Here is a 17024-nt window from a genome sequence, read left to right on the forward strand (position 1 = left end):
TGCCAGCAATTACGGATTGGGAGCAGCGTTATTGCAAAGACACGAAGGAAGAGAAAGAGTAGTAGCGTTTGCGTCGCAAACGTTGAAAGGAGCAGAGCCAACATATTTGACGATTGAAAAGGAGGCATTGGCATGCTAGTGGAGTGTGCAACATTTCCGTACATATGTATGGGGCACAGAATTCGAGTTGAGGACAGATCACAAACCTCTGATAGATGTTTTCACCACCAAGGGGGCCAGTAAAGCTACTCCAAGAATAGCAAAATGGATGTATAGACTACAAGAATACACATTCAAAATGAGATATGTGTTGGGTAAAAAGAACATAAATGCAGATTGTATGTCAAGACTACCAGTGGACGATAATGAGGAATTTGTAGAGGATGAGTGGGTGGTGGCAGACATATCAGAAACCTGGAAAGCCATAGATCAAGAGGAATGGAAAACTGCTGTTCGGGAGGATGTGTTGCTAAATAAGATTGTACAAGAATTCCCGGTGATGGGAAAAATAGAAAAAAAGCATCTGGATGCTGATGTGGGTGAATTTAAGCATATATGGGAGGAATTGTTGGTTGGATGGAGTGCTGAGAAGAGGGGACAGATTGGTGGTACCGGAAAGCTTGAGAGAAAGAGTGTTAAAGTTAATGCATGAAGGGCATGGGGGCATCTCTGCAATGAAAAAAAGGTTCAGGCGGATTTTTGGTGGCCGGGTAGGGACAAACAAATTGAAAGATATGTGAGAGATTGTATTGCGTGCACGTGTAGTGACAAGTCACATGTGTTGTTGGAAACAACTATTAATTCGCAAGAATTATCAGAGAGAGCGTGGGAAAGCGTGGCCGTAGATATAAGTGGGCCATTTGAGTGTTTGGGTTGCCCGGATAAGTTTGCTATAGTCATGATGGACTATTATTCGAAGTGGCCTGAGGTGGCATTTGTGAGGGAGGTGAAGACAGGTAATGTTATCGCATTTTGTGAGGAAATATTTAGAATGGAAGGGTGTCCAGGAGAAATTGTCAGTGATAATGGACCACAATTTACTTCGGGTGAATTTATGACCTTCCTCAAGAATTGGGGAATCAAACATTGTAAGACACAGGTATATCATCCGAGAGGTAATGGTATGGTTGAAAGGTTTAATCGAGTGTTGGGAGAAAATATTCAACTAGCCCTATACAACAATTTCTCTTGGAAGTCTCAAATCAGGGACATGCTTTGGAATTACAGAAAAACACCACATAGTGTGACGGGCGAAACTCCATTTTTGTTATTGAAAGGGAGGGTGCCGTTCACTATGGTCATGCCAGCATGGATGGAAAGACATAAGGAAAAAGTGGTCAATCATGAGCAGGTCAGGCAAAGGGTGAAGATGTACTAGCAGCAATATGTGTCAAGACACAACAGTAAGGTTAAAAGAAAGCAGAAGGTTTATGAGAAGGGTGTGTGGGTGAGAGTCACAGTAGGAAGCGCGGCAAGGAAGGGTGAATCTAAGTTATCGGAACCGAGGTGTGTGTTAGGTGTAAAAGGAAATTGCGTCAAGTTATCAGATGGTAACTGGTGGAATCTAAGGAGGACGGTGAGGTGTTCGGAGGTAGAAATAAATGATTGGTTGAAGAGGAAGAAGGTGAATGAAAAGGATGGGTTCAAGATGAAGGAAGTGAATGAGGTACGGCCGGAAAGTGTGGAAAATGAGGTTCGGCTAGAGAGGGAGAAAAGTGTGAACAAAAGATCCAGTGCTAGAGTGAAGAAGCCGTCAAGGTTACTTAGGGATTTTGTGTGCGGTTAGTATGTACATATAGTTAGAGTAATTTGCATGTTGAAAAAGGGTAGATAAAAGTTAGCACTAGGCTTATTAGTAGTAGTGGGTATAATTATTATAGGATTGGGGATGTGTTATATTGTTAAAGTGATATGTTTTTATGTGGGAAGGAATCCGGCTGTCTCCCAGCAACAGGGAGGGGTTCTGGAAAGCTGTGGGTGAAGAGAAGCGGTTGGAGTGGGTGACAGCCAGGCCAGGGTCGTTCCGTTAAATAAAACTAATTTTCCTACAAAACAAGAAACTCTCACCGTGTGTTATCGGCTGACTTAACAACCACAGTGCTATATGTAGCAATTCGGTTTGATCAAAGGGAGGAAACATCAGTGATCCTTGTCATTGTTATTTCCTCAGTCTCTATAAACAACGCAATTTAGATGTTGATGGAAGCCATGACGATAACTTACAGGATGGATGAGAAATGTTGGCTTTGTCACAGAGATTGCAGATTGGCACCCTCTGAAAAAAAATCAGTGACAACTTGTGCTATTGTGCCTCTCTGAGAACAAGGCTTGAAGGCATGGGCCATATCAGAACTAGTTTATCATTCAAGGCTTATTCAGGTCCCTTAACTCCCTTGGAAATGTTTTCTCAGTTTATTTTGGCAAACAGATGCCACGTAAGACATCCACCACTGAACTAAAATATCACCAGTCAATGAAAAGTGAATAACCCGACTTGTCATGCTAGTGAAAACACAAGTAGAGAGTTATTACGGGAACAGGTGGGGATATGTGGACAGGAATCTGCCATAAATAGCGTCTAATGTCCAGGACTCGCTCTAAGGAAAGAACTATTTGATATAAATAAATCAGTCAATTGTAGCTGGAGTGCCTGACAGGCAAGAATGGCTTTGTCACAGCAATAGAACAATGTCATATCCAAGTACTCTTTCTAGAGAAACACATAAGTGTCATGAATATATCTGGGTTCTGAATGAATTAAGGGAGAAGCCAATGTCTCCTGCCATAGCCGGGCTCGCCTCCCTGCCTGTGTGTAGCATGCCAAAGATAATGATTTATCTAAAGGATGAATACAAAATGGCAGTGATGCTTATGCACCTGTAAAAAACTGTGGCGCAAAAAAAATTATGATTATCCAAAATGTTACAATAGGGTGGAGGAGCCAGTATTTAGAGACGTACAATAATTCCTGAGAATCAGTAGTGCAGCCTGTTTTTTTGTTGTTTTTTTTTGTGTGCATGAAAATTAAGGACAGACTTTAACCATGGTGGTGTTGGACAATTCAATAGCATGAACTAGAGCCATCCATATTTCACGTGTGTAAATCACTGCAAAATGTCTAAATAAATGGTTGCTCACATATGATTTATTAGAGCCCATCCATAGATCGTGCCTATCACACATGATATAATTATAAAAGCCAATAGGAAGGAAATTGTAGTTCCATAGCTGTGTCGTTCTTAGTTTATCACGAGTCAGAGCAAAATCTTCTCAGAGGGGATGGGTGGTAATTACTGTGTACATGCTTTATGTTAAACAGATGAGAGATTGCACTTATCAGTGCACAATCAAATATCAAGAGCGATCAGGTAACAGGATTTGAAAATATACATTCCCACATGCACATAATATTGTTTATGATATCAAAATGTTGGAAGCAACACGAAATATCGACCTATGAGTGACATCAGGAGTGGCATTGACGTTCTTGTGACTGTCAGGTAGAAGGTAATTGTAGATTTACAGGTGTTTTGTGGCAAAACGTGGAGAAAAACTCTTAATAACAGAAATGTGCAAATCATTATGCAAAAGCATAATCCTAACAATAGGAAGTTTCTCACACACTCGTTAACGGATAAACTAATATACCCAAAGAAAAAAGCAATGCAGTCACTGTAATTGATCTGACACTTTTGCATTGACAAAGAATATTGTATGAATTAATAGTAGGTTACATACAAGGATGATCAACGTGATGACTGACTTTGTAGGTTTGAAATTAAAAAAAAAAAAACATTCTTAACTATCAATATTAATTGTAATGAAATAATGCAAATTTAAATCTTGTATACATATGCCAAGCAAACTTTGTACAGACCGCCGTATGTGGATTTGACTATTTCATACATTTATTTATTTATGCAGGTTCTGAGATTCTTGGAAAAACGAAGGCGTATCAGGGAGGCATACCTACCATGGAAAGGGCCAAAAGAAATCCCAGATGCACAAAGAATTGAGCTTCAACAAAAAATTGACAATTACCTCAAATTACATCCGGTGTGTATAACAAGTTTTTCCATTATTAAAGACTCTCAACATACACATAAGTTCTGTTCTGTTTACAAAAGGTAGCACATCTGTATTAATCAATATACATCTGGTAAATTCGTTTTTTGACTAATGTGCTCTTTTCGCAGAACAAGGTTGTGTTATGTTGGTTAATAGTGGTTTTCAACAAAACAAATCCATTAAAGTAGTCTAGTTTATTGAAGTATCATGTTTTTACTTTTCTTCTGCATGTACATTGTGTTTAATATTTTCTGAAGAGCATGCTGTAAAACACTGTTTATTGTTCTCTGTAGGTTTCTCATCTGTCAGAGGAGAGAAGTAAAGAGCTTCATCTTCGAGCACAGGAAACACTTGGACAGTACCTGCTAAAGAGGAAACTTGAGCAAAAGTCTGCAAACCGCAGAGATGCTTTGGTGGCCCAAATCAACACAGATATACAAATGTTATACAGTATGTAGAATTTAATCGTTATTTTATGTGTTCTCCTGAATGCTAACCCCTCAGCAGATTCCTTATCTTTGAAATATCCCATACACAGGATGGGACTCTAGAACTATGTTGCGCACTGTTGCAACTCCAGACATGATACAGCCAGTGTTCAAGGGTATGACAATGCATTACTGAATACATGGTGCCACTTCAATTCACAGGGTTCAAGCATCTAGACTTCACTGGGAGTCACCGCCATTTGAGTAGTCGTGCAAGTTTGAATTTTGTTTGGCATTTTTTCTTTCTTTAATCTTATTGTGCATTTGCTTCTCAACCTGAGCAAAAGGATAATGTAAAATACTGACATTTGTGAGCACTGTAAGTGTTGTTTTGATATTCAGCAAGAAAAAAATTGAAGCAAAATTCTGGACATAAGTCCCAGTCTCCTAGACACAGTATTCCTCAGAAAAAATAGTTCTTTCCGGCTTATGAGCACTAGTCAGAGCTGATTCTGATGTCAGTTGCTGAAGAAACTCTGGGTGTGTTCTTCGAATCCAGTGTCCGATGTAGAGACCTTGGCTGTGGTGCAGGCATCTCCTTTGATGGTGCAATTAGATACTTTTAAAGGAGAGATTTTCTTAATACTCGAATTGATAGAGCAGTGGCTGCATCATTTTCCACTTTGCCTGTTCCACATTGTGAATGTATGCTGGCAGCAACACACACGTCTGAATGTTTTGCAGGAGTGCATACGCTTAACGTATATGAGCTCATAGAAATGTTTTTGAGGCGCCAGTTGAGGAAAAATGTTGTTGCATAAGGTTTCAACTTTTTTGAAGCATGGCTGGGTTGTTATAGTGGACTTGATGGTTCTCGATCACCAGCTGCTACCACCTTCGATGATTTTGCCCCAGACTCAATCACCCTCCTCAGCACCCAAAAATTGTGTGCCTCTTTAGACAACTAAATGATGCCCCTGCCAGGACCACCTTGAGGGACATTCTTACAGGTGACTGGGTGTGCCTTTTGACAATGCAGATGGATTCCTTGCTGTTGCGTAGAAAGGTGATAAGGGAGAGGCAGTTGCAGGAATCTTGCTCAGATTACAGGATGCCAGTGATCTGCACACTTAAACTGATGGAATGGTAAACAAGACAATGCAAACTATGCCTTAAAATGATTATAGTTCATAACCCTGTTAAAAAGTCTTCTTCAAATTTGGGGTATGTGCATCCATCTACATAAAGAGCTGTTCCATATGAAAAAGTAGCTGATATTTAAAACCATGTGCTGAGACACCAAACTCTTTTGTATTTGTCATGGCTTTTAACAATGTAATTGTGGTAAGTATGTGAGGAAAGCCAACGTCAGTTCCTGGTATTTGCAGGAGAGGGTTAGGCGAATATAAATCATTTTAAATTATGAATCATCTGTGGAATCCTCTCTGATGACTCGTGCAGCTTTTTGGTAGAGGAAGTCCTAATGCTTTTCCAATTTTACCTCTAGATAGATCATCCAAAAGGGAGAATAATATGGCAGAAAGTATTTCTTCTTGTTCCTTGGCTTTGAATTCTGTGAATATTTTTGGTAACTAGCCCCTTAGCTGTTGCACCTTTTCCCCCCAAGTGCATAGCCCTTTTTTCGCTATTTGGGGTAGTTCGCACTTAGGGCTCCGTAACGTTTTTTACACATAAGGTATCCATGCCAATTTTTCATCCTTTTTTTCCAGGGGTTTCCAAAGGTACCCATGGTTTGCAGATTCTTCTGGAGGGGACTGAGAAAATAGCCTAAATATAGCAACATTTTGAGGTTTGTTTTTTTAGGAAAATAGGGGAAGTTTTTTCCCCCCCTACAAATGGTATCCACAAACGGTTTGCTGTATTAAAGTCATCATCGTCCCCGCTTTCAGGAACATGCAGAGCTGAATCCAAAATCCTAATTACGTACCACAGTTTTGGCATTTTTCTAAGAGGTAGCCTATTTTCCAAATATTTGTGCTTTCAACCTACTTCCAATTTGTGGTGGACACCAGTGTGAAGCCTATGAGTGATCCAGAAAAGCTATAGATTTCTGAAAAGTAGACAAACTCCTGAATTCAGCTAGGGGTCATATGTGTAGATTCCCCAAGGTTTTGCCATGGAATGCAACTGTTGAAATAAAGAAATATTGAAAATTAGTAGGAAAAAAACAGGCATTTTTTTGGCAACATTTTCATCTGTAACATTTTGTCAAGATGGCCGATTGACAAAAGCAATATCCCATTAAGTCAGCTAGACCCTTCTAGTTGCTGGGATATAGAGGATTTATAGGTTCTTCAAGAGCCCAAAGTACCCAGAGCCAACAACTGACCTGCAGCGTACAATGGTCTATCATTGAGTACCTAGTATAGACCAAAATAGGCAGAGTGAAAAATAAGTATCAAGGATACGTATGTATTTCTGAAATGGGCACAAGATATGGAGTTTAGAAGCAATTATTATTTCTGTATCTCTGAATTTATTGGTACCCATACTAGCGTATGATTTGGTGGTATTTCTCAAAATGTCATCTTTCTTAGACACTGGTTTACATTTGAAAAGCAGAAATGCAGAAAAATTCTTATAGATAATAACAAGTGTTCTACTATTCTATACTCCCCCAAGTCTCCCGATAAGAATAGGCCTAGTGCCCGCAACAGTAAACGGCCCAAAATGCAACACGGACACAGATTATCTTTCCACCGAAAACTGACCTTTTCCCAATGTTTGTAGCTTGAGATTTTGGACCGAGCTCAGCTGGCACCTAGGGAAACCTAGCCAACCTGTACATTTTTTAATCCTGGATGGGCTGACTTGTGTGGCTATCCCCACATTGTTTTGCCTAGAATCCCTTGCAAACCTCAACTTTCACTAAAAAAAACATTTTCCTCACATGTCTGATGGAAAGTTCTTAAATGTGTGGGAAGCCGCAAACTTTCTTACACCCAGCATTTCCCCATGTCTTCTGATAAAAATGGTACCTCTATTCTGTGGTTAGTCTTGGTGCCCGCGATGGGAAACGGGCCAAAATGCAACATGAATGCATCACAATTTTCCACAGAAAACTGACCTTTTTTTTTGTTTTGTTTTTTTTTGTTTTTGCAATGTGCCTAGCTGTGGATTTTGGGCCCTAGCTCAGCCGGCACCTAGGGAAACCTAGCTAACGTGTACTTTTTTGAAAACTTGACACATTGGGGTATCCCGGGTGGGCTGACTTGCATGGCTCTCACCACATTTTTGACCCAGAATCCCTTCCAAACCTCAAACTTTGGCAAAAAAAAAGCAAATTTTCCTAACAATTCTGTGATGGAAAGTTCTAGACTCTGCGGTGAGCCACAAACCTTCCAACCGACATTCCCCCCAGCTCTCCCAATAAAAATGTTACCTCACTTGTGTGGGTAGGCCTAGTGCCTACAAGAGGAAACAGCTCAAAATGCAACATGGATGCATCATATTTTTTCACTGAAAACTGACCATTTTTTCCCAATATGGGTAGCTTAAATACTGGACCCATGCTCAGCCAGCACCTAGGGAAAACTAGCCAACCTGTACATATTTTGGAAAACTAGGCATGTAGCAGTATCCAGGCTGGGCTGACATGCCTGACTCTCACTATATTTTTTGACCCAGGATCCCTCGCAAACCCCAAACTTGCTCTGAAAAACACATTTTCCTCACATTTCTCTGAAGGAAAGTTCTGGAATCTGCAGGAAGCAGGAAGGTTCCTTCTCTCGCCCCCGACATGCACTTTTTTGGTCAAAGATTTTACTGTAAATTTAAAATTGATTATATCAATGATATTATTGATGATGTCATCAGTGCCATCATTTGTGGGTTACTGAACAGTGCGTGGTGAGGAGGGCGCAAGTTATAGTTACCTTAGGGCAAGAGTTATAGTTACTTGAGGTAACTCCATCACTGGCGAATTTCTATGTTTTTAAAAATTCTATTTCCTAACTATAACAACCCTGTAACCTTTGTGGGGGTTTTTCTGTGAATTTCTATGGTTTTTGTAATGTATAATAATTTTTATTACTATAGTGTTAGAAATGGGGTATTTGGTTGGCAGTTAGGTTACCCCCTGTCCAAGCAAGGGTCCTCACTCTAGTCAGGGTAAAAGAGAATCACCCTCAGTTATCCCCGGCTCACCCCCTTGGTAGCTTGGCATGAGGAGTCAGGCGTAACTTCAGAAGCAATGTGCAAAGTATTTGCACCAACACACACAGTAAATTAGTGAAAACACTAAAACTTGACACAACACAGGTTTAGAAAAAAAGATTATTATCTAAACAAAATAAGACCAAAACAACAAAAATCCAACATGCACAATTCAAGATATGAATTTTTAAAAGAATACGAGTTTTAATCCTTAGAAAACAGTGAGAATGTTGTTAGCGCACAAAAGTGCCTGGGTAGCGTCAAAATAAAGCCTCATGGGCGAGTGTGTGTCAGAAGAGGCCAGCGATGCGTTGATTTCTCACTCGCAAGTGAGAACATGCATTGTTCCTCCTCCGGTCGGGTCAGCGTGCATCGTTACTTCTCTCCCTCAAGAGAGTGATGTGTCGATCCAGAAGGGCACCTCTGGTCCAGGCAGGCTTTGCGTTGTTTTCTGCACCTAGTGATCTTGCGTTCAAAATCCAGTCGCACAGTATCAGAAAACCATGCTGTGTGAGGTTTGCATCATTATCAGACGCTGTACAAAGGTGTTGCGGGTCGTTTATCCAGCTGCGTTGCATCGATCTTCCAGCTGCGATGCAGGTGGAGCGTTGATTTCAGCCACAAAGATGGCGAAGCATCATTTATCAGCTGCGTTATGGAAGGTGTGTTGAAAATTTCCTGGCACGGCAGTCTGTGCATGAATTTTCAGTTCTTGTCTCCCAACTTCACCTTTCAAGGGCCCAGGAACTGGATAGGGCACCACTTGGCAGGGCAGGAGTCTCAGAAGAGAGTCCAGTTGCTGGCAGGGGAAGTCTTTGATGGCCCTGAGACTTCAACAACAGGAGGCAAGCTCAGTTCAAGCCCTTGGAGATTCTTCCCAAGCAGGAATGCACAACAAAGTCCAGTCTTTGTCCCCTTTCACAGGCAAAAGCAGCAACTGCAGGATAGCCCAACAAAGTACAGTCACAGGCAGGGGCAGCCACTCTCCTCAGCTGTTCAGCTCTTCTGTTTGGCAGAGGTTCCTCTTGATTCCAGAAGTGATCTAATATTCAGGGGTTTTGGGTCCTCTTCGTATACTCCTTTCTGCCTTCAAAGTAGGCCTACTTCTAAGAGAAGTCTCTGTTGTTTTCAAGATCCTGTTGTGCCCAGCCCAGGCCCCAGAAACACACCAGGGGGTTGGAGACTGCATTTTTTGAGGGCAGGCACAGCCCTTTCAGGTGTAAGTGACCACTTCTCCCCTCCCTCCCAGCACAGATGGCTCATCAGGATATGCAGGCTACACCCAGCTCCCTTTGTGTCATTATCCAGAGAGACGTGTAAACAGCCCAACTGTCAAACTGACCCAGACAGGAAATCCACAAACAGGCAGAGTCACAGAAGGGTTCAAGCAACAAAGTGCCTACTTTCGAAAAGTGGCATTTTCAAACACACAATTTAAAAACCAACTTCACTCAATTATGTATTTTTAAATTGTGAGTTCAGAGACCCTAAAATCCATATTTCTGTCTGCTCTCAAAGGGAATCTGCACTTTAAATATAATTAAAGGCAGCCCCCATGTTAACCTATGAGAGAGATAGGCCTTGCAACAGTGAAAACCGAATTTGACAATATTTCACTGTTAGGACATGTAGACCACATCAGCACATGTCCCACCTTTACATACACTGTACCCTGCCCATGGGGCTACTTAGGACCTACCATAGGGGTGCCTTACATGTATTAAAAGGGAAGGTTTAGGGCTGGCAAGTGAGTACAATTGCCAAGTTGAATTGGCAGATTAAAAATGCACCCACAGACACTGCAGTGGCAGGTCTGAGCCATGTTTACAGGGCTACTTATGTGGGTGGCACAACCTGTGCTGCAGGCCCACTAGTAGCATTTGATTTGATTTACAGGCCCTGGGCACCTCTAGTGCTCTGTACTAGGGAGTTACTATTAAATCAAATATGTCAATCATGGAAAGCCAATTACACATATATTTTACATAGGAGCACTTGCAGTTCAGCACTGGATAGCAGTGGTAAAGTGCCCAAAGTATCAAAAACAGCAAAAACAGAGTCCTGCACACATCAACAACCTGGGAAAGAGGCAAAAGGTTAGTGGAGACCACGTCAAGCATGCCAAGTCTTACATATACGTTAATCCAACCACCGCCGTGCACGGTCTTCGGCCTGAGGCCAACCCCCTATAAGCACCCAACCCTGCACCATGCAAGGTCTTCACCCATGCACAGCGGAGGTTGCCCGCAATACCTGTCCTGCAGCCAGACCCTGCGGCCAACACCCCTAACCACCCAACTCCATGCTGTTCACAGCCCTTTGGCTATGCGCGGTGGGGGTTGGCCGCCACCTCTACGGGTGTGAGAATATGTGTGAGCGCGTGTATCTGGGGGTGAGAGTGTCTGTCTGAGTGTCAGAGTGCGTACATCAATGTTTTAGTGGATGCTTCAGATTGTGAGTGGGTGCATGAGGGTGTCAGTGGGCCTGTGAGTGTCTGAGTGGGATAAAGATAGAAAGAGATAGAGAGGGAGAGGGAGAGAGATAGAGGGTTTTTTAGGCTTTGATATGATATACTTGAAATGAGAGATTTCTGAACCAATTAAAAGAAACATGTATTTGTCATTTAAAAAGAGTAAGATCACCTTTCAGTATGAGGCTTGAACAATTGTAATTTTTAAAAAAGGAAGGAAATGAGTCCAGCTGGACTTCAACCCTCAAAGCTCACTGTGAAGATCTATGACCTTCACCTTAAACTATTCAATTTCTTTTTTTTTTTACTTTTCTTTTTTCTTTTTTGCCTTTTATGGGCTATCTGTGACTGCGGGGAAAGCCCTAAGGCCTCCCCCTTGATCCCATTGCTTCAGCAACCAAGGAGCTGCTTTAAGTAGCAGCTCAGTGGTTGCTAAAACAAACCTTTCATCTTGTGCGGGGAACAGAGATGAAAGCTCCACTTCCTGACAGCGGAACCTGCTTTACAGATCCCGCTGTCAAAAAGTGGAGTGTTAAAAGCTGCAGCCAAGCCACAACAAACAGCTATGTCTGGTGGCCACCCCAGGACATAGCAGGAGCCGGGCCTGATGGTGGCGGTCCCCAGGGCCATCAGTGGCTCCATGAGGTGTGCCGCCCAGGCCCACTCCACACAAGAATGCTCCGGGGAGGTGATGGATCACAAGCCTAAGGGGGTCTGAAACTGACTCCTATCATAATTTTTTTGTAGCCTCGGGGAGGTCGTGGTCCCTGGGGCTGCGGCCCCCCGCAAGTGAATAAAATGAAGTCCTGTGAGGTGGTGGTCCCAGGGCTGTGGGGGAGGCCAACAGGCCTGCCCCATACAATTGATGCGTTTTGCTCTGGGGCGGTGGTGGTCCCTGGGGCACGGTGTGGCCGCGAGCGCCCCCCCCTCCCCCCCCCCCCCAACATAAATGAAATGAACCGCCCTGGGGAGGTGGTGGCAGTGGCCTCCCCCACATATTAAAACATTTTTTGCCCCGGGCGCCCCCCGCACACATTTCAGGAATACAAAAAACAAACAAATACCACAGATTTACCACCCTGGCAGCAGAGCTGAGGGGTCAGGGTGTTCATGCCCTGGTTCCTTTTGTATTTTTTATCCTTTTTTTTTTAGACTCGGCTCCAGCCAAGTCCCAGGATGGCTGACAACACTTCTCAGCACGAGGTCAGGAGGGGTTGCGAAGCCTTTGCGTCCCTAGATATACAAATTTGGATTTTCTTTAATTTCCCTAAAACTACTGAACGGATTTACACCAAAATAAAAAAAAGGTTGCTTTCTGGACTAAGACCTACCTTTTTGCCAAATGTGGTGTAATTCTGTCTAGTAGTTTCAGTACTATTGCTGTTCAATTTTTCCTATGGAAAAATTAATGGGGGAAAAGTGTTTTGGGACTTCCCCTTTTCTCAGCCCCGCTATATATATATATATATATATGTGATTTCCCTGCAGGCCAATTGCGCACCCCAGAGAAACCATACATATCTAAAAACAAAAAAAGTGATTGCGGTATATGAATATATATATATATATATGCACTTTTTTTAATGGGTGTGGTTTCCCTGGCGGCCAAACTGCTCATGTCTTTAAAAAAAAAAAAAAAAACAGACCCCCACACGTGGTCGGCCTGTGCTCAGAAGGGCCAACCCCCTTTCACTTTCATTATATTTTTTATTTTTGAAAATTTCTTAACCTTGGGGCGGTGAGATCGCCACCAAGGGGAAACCATTCCTTTAATTTAAAAAAGAATCCCCCCCTGGAGAGGTGTGGGGGGAGTCAGCCCACTTACACAAGGGCTGACCCACCACAAACCATCCCTGGTGTCTATCTAGGGTCTGTTTCCTGGCTGTGGTTCGAATCCACGGCCATGAAACTGTGCCAAGCAGCCATTGCTGGAAAGAGGAGACTCTTCCCCTTTCCATCAGTGCCTCCCTAGCATCTGAAGAGGCCATTTTGGCCTTTTTATTTCTGATCCGAGTGGGAGAGCACGCTTACCTGCTCCTCTGATCACTCAGGTGGGGACTCTGTGACAGAGATGCAGAAGCGATTCTGCGTCTCCCCCGGGGGCAAAAGAAAAAAAAATTATTCTCTGGTGCAAAGGCCATTGCCCGCCAGACTCATTATGGAAGCTATGCATGTGACAGCCATTGCCCATCAGATGCACCAAAGGGGCTTGATACCAGTATTTGTTGTGGCAGATGGTTTAAAAAGCAGTGGATTTTTGGCTTTATGGCCAGGCAGCAGGTGTAGGTCGAAAGGCGGCCGATGATATGAATTTACCAAAACTGTTCATTTGTAGGTTGGTATTAGAAACTCTACATTGTGATAGGACATCCACCTTAGGTGTTCACAAAGGTGCCGGTGGAGGCTGCATGTCTGTATTTGCTGGTAGTACAAAAGTTTTTGCACCTAAACAGGTGGCTACTTAATTATGTCTTCCATGAAACATTATTGCCAGCCCTTCTTACACAAACTGCATACATGCCAATAGACCAGATTCAGGGGGGAAACTCTCAATTTTTAGAGCCAAAAGTGGCATCATTTCGGCTGGCTTCCTCCTGAAATTTTCTCTGCTTCAATAGAAGTCAATAAAGTAAATACATTCTTCTGATTATATTGTTAAAATCTCCCACTTAACGCTTCTAAAAGGTCACCATGTATGAAACTGGTACTTTCTTTGACCCTTCCAAAAATATGCCAACCAGGGAAATGAAACATACTGTTTGGTGAATTACACGTCATTAATTGCACAGCAGACAGTGCGCGTATTGAGGGTGCTGGGCAGGGGGAGCTCTGCACTGCCATGCCAAGGGCATGGCAGTGCAGGGGTCCCGCTGTGACCCCCTGCACCTGTTCTCTGCCAGCCTCTTCATGACGGTGGTACTACCATAAAAACGGCTGGCAGAGACAAGGTTGTAATTCGCAGGGTGCCGCTGACTTCAGCACCGCCCTGACTGATTATAACCTGCACCTGCAGTCAGCATGTCGGGATCGAAGATCCTGGCGGGGACGGCGGTAGGTTGGCTGTTGTAATAAGGCCCTAGGTCCCTCGTGTCTCCATTGTCACCATCACAGTATGAAAACTTGGCAATAGACAGGGTACTGAGATTTCCCAATTGCTGCATAAAGGAGGAGCAAGCAAATCGATGCAGCAGGCAAAAGAGTTGATGCACAAGCAGCTACCCACTGGTGCATCGCCAATTCCCAGGCATTACTAACCAGAGACAACCGGGCTCACTGGGACGAAATGGAGGAGCTCCTCCCAGTTTTTACCAGTTGAGCACCAGAAAAGAAGGCAACAAATAGTTACTGAAGGGTAAACAATTTCAAATAATTCCATCCGCTGTGCCCTAGATGCTGCAGATATAGCTGCACACGGCATTAACACAAGTGTCCTCCTCAGAAGGCATCCTTGGCTTTACTGCTCTGGTGCCAAACCAGAAGTTCAGAAAGCAGTCCTTAACATGCCCTTTGACAAGGAGCATCTTTTTGGCCCTCAAGTGGATACTACCCTTGAGAAGCTAAAGAAGGATGTAGATATGGCAAAGGCCATGGGTGCCCTCCAATCCCCAACGCAGAGGGTTACTTTTTTATTGCCCAGTTTCAGAGGTTCCTATAAATCCACACCCTCTTAGATGCCCACTTCACAATCCAGACAGCCTCAAGCCTCCTATGCTAGGGGTTTCCACAAGGCTTCCTACAGAGGCAACGACAATAAGGGGTGAGGTAAGAGCACTGCCTCCCTAGGCTTTTCCTCCACTGCAAAGCAGTGACTACCTCCGTATTACCCCTGCTCATTCCACACCTGTTGGGGAACCGCTCCAAAACATTTATTCAGAATGGTCAGCATCACCACGGACCAATGGGTCCTTGCCATTATCCAACATGGTTATTGTCTGGAACTCATTACCACTCCTCAAAATATTCCCCTTTGCACTTGGAGGCTATCCCACAAACACCTCACCCTTCTCAAACAAGAGGTTAAATCCCTTATTCTCAAACGGGCCATCAAGCCTGTTCCCTTACAACACCAGGGATCAGGGGTATAGTCCCTTCACTTCCTCAATTCCAAAAACGACTGCTCTCTCAGGCCTGTTCTTGACATCAGACCACTAAACCAATACATCATGTCAGAACACTTTCACATGGTTACCCTTCAAGATGTTATTCCACTTCTGCAACAAGGCGACTTTATGACTGCTTTAGAGCTATAGGACGCCTACTTTCATATTCCCGTCCACCCTGCACACCGAAAATACCTAAAGTTTGTTTTGCAAGCAAGCATTACCAGTTCAGAGTCCTGCCTTTTTGGTTCACTACTGCTCCCATAGTCTTCACAAAGTGTTTAGCAGTAGTTGCTGAATCATATTTCAAATCCGGGGACCCCCCCACTGAATCTTTACTGAAAGCTGGGGACCTGATCTGTTAATAATATTTAATTTTCTAAGCAGTCGCAGACCCCTGAGGTGGCTTCGCGGACCCCATGGGTCCCTGGACCACTGGTTGGGAACCACTGCCCTAGACTACTCCTGGATAACAGGAAGCAAGAATTACCCCTAATCCAGATCCTGAATAACTGACCTTCCTGTTCACCAGGAAAATTCCAAGAAAAGAACTTGAACATTGTCTAAAGCAATGCCAAGACAGAGTTCTGGACACCCTGGGCCCACTCTTCAGGATCTTGGATATGGCAGAAGAAACTAGCTTCAAAGAAGTCCCCATTGATGTCGAGTTAGTTAAGGGTTGGAGCCAGTGGACTTTATGCCTGCTTGGCAATGCTAATGCTGGCCTTATAGCTGAAAGAAGAAAAGCTATTCTTATGCAAATAAATCCCAAAATAGGGGATTTAGCAAACAAAGAATCCTGGAGTGCTCCTTATGGTCTGCTTTTTGTTGAAAGATTTGTTAAGACCCTAGGCAAGTACGTTTAAACTTTTACAGCCTTCAGCAAAGCCCAACATAAAATGCCTTGCATGTTCAACAGAGTTTTTGACAGGGCTGACAGGAGTGGTCTGGCTGTCAGCAGTGGTGTACAAAAGTCCCAATACTATTACCAAGATCAATAAGGCTATGGAAGAGCTTCCCACCCCAACATCAGCTTCTTTCCTCATGCTCCCTTGGCAGAGGAAAATCTCAAGGAGCTGGGGATAAGGTAAGTGTACATCCTTTAGTTGGTGCTTCTCATACAAAGATAGGGGGAAGATTACGAATCTTCCCTCCAAACTGGTTAACCATAACAAAAGGTTCATGGGTATTGCAGACCGTGAAAGGTTTCAAAATAGATTTTTGGGATACCCTTTCCCACATTTCCCAACCAAGAAAATTATCTTTGGATCAGGAGCAAATGGCACTAGTAGATTTAAAGGTTGCTCTCATGTTGCAAAAAGGGGCAATTTCTGAGGTTTTGAAATCAGAGTTGGGCTTTGTGAGCACAATCTTTTTGGTCAAGCAAAAGGATTGACGTCCAGTGATAAATCTAAGAGAATTAAAGAAATTCTTAGTTTACAAGCATTTAAAGAGGGAAGGAATCCATCTTTTACAAGACATTCTACAACACGGAGACTGGCTGGTGAAAGTGTATCTGAAAGATCCATACTTCACAATCCCTATGGCTGCAGGTCCTCAAAGGTTTTTGCAATTCAGATGGAGAGGTATTTTATACCAGTTCTCTTGTCTTCCTTTTGGTCTCTCATCAGCCCCTTGGTGTTTTACCAAAGTGATGTATCCAGTGGTAGCTTTCTTGAGGAAAAGAGGCGTGTGATTAATACTTTATCCAGACGATATATTGCTGATGTCTGAAGATGAAGGGAAATTGTTGAAACACATGAGGTGGACAAGAGAGCTTCT

The 17024-nt window shown here is 43.2% G+C and overlaps 1 protein-coding gene across 3 annotated transcripts in view; it reads left to right on the plus strand.

Moving 5' to 3' along the window:
* The window catches only part of IQCB1 (IQ motif containing B1), a 202398-nt gene that overhangs the window by 166103 nt on the left and 19271 nt on the right, over positions 1-17024 (plus strand). For all 3 annotated transcript variants that reach the window (XM_069224275.1, XM_069224274.1, XM_069224273.1), the window contains 2 exons: positions 3925-4056; positions 4362-4518. In XM_069224275.1, the coding sequence (XP_069080376.1) occupies positions 3925-4056; positions 4362-4518 (289 nt within the window). The remainder of the gene's footprint in view (positions 1-3924; positions 4057-4361; positions 4519-17024) is intronic.

Source organism: Pleurodeles waltl, chromosome 3_1 (genome assembly GCF_031143425.1).
Source record: "Pleurodeles waltl isolate 20211129_DDA chromosome 3_1, aPleWal1.hap1.20221129, whole genome shotgun sequence".
Taxonomy (NCBI): domain Eukaryota; kingdom Metazoa; phylum Chordata; class Amphibia; order Caudata; family Salamandridae; genus Pleurodeles; species Pleurodeles waltl.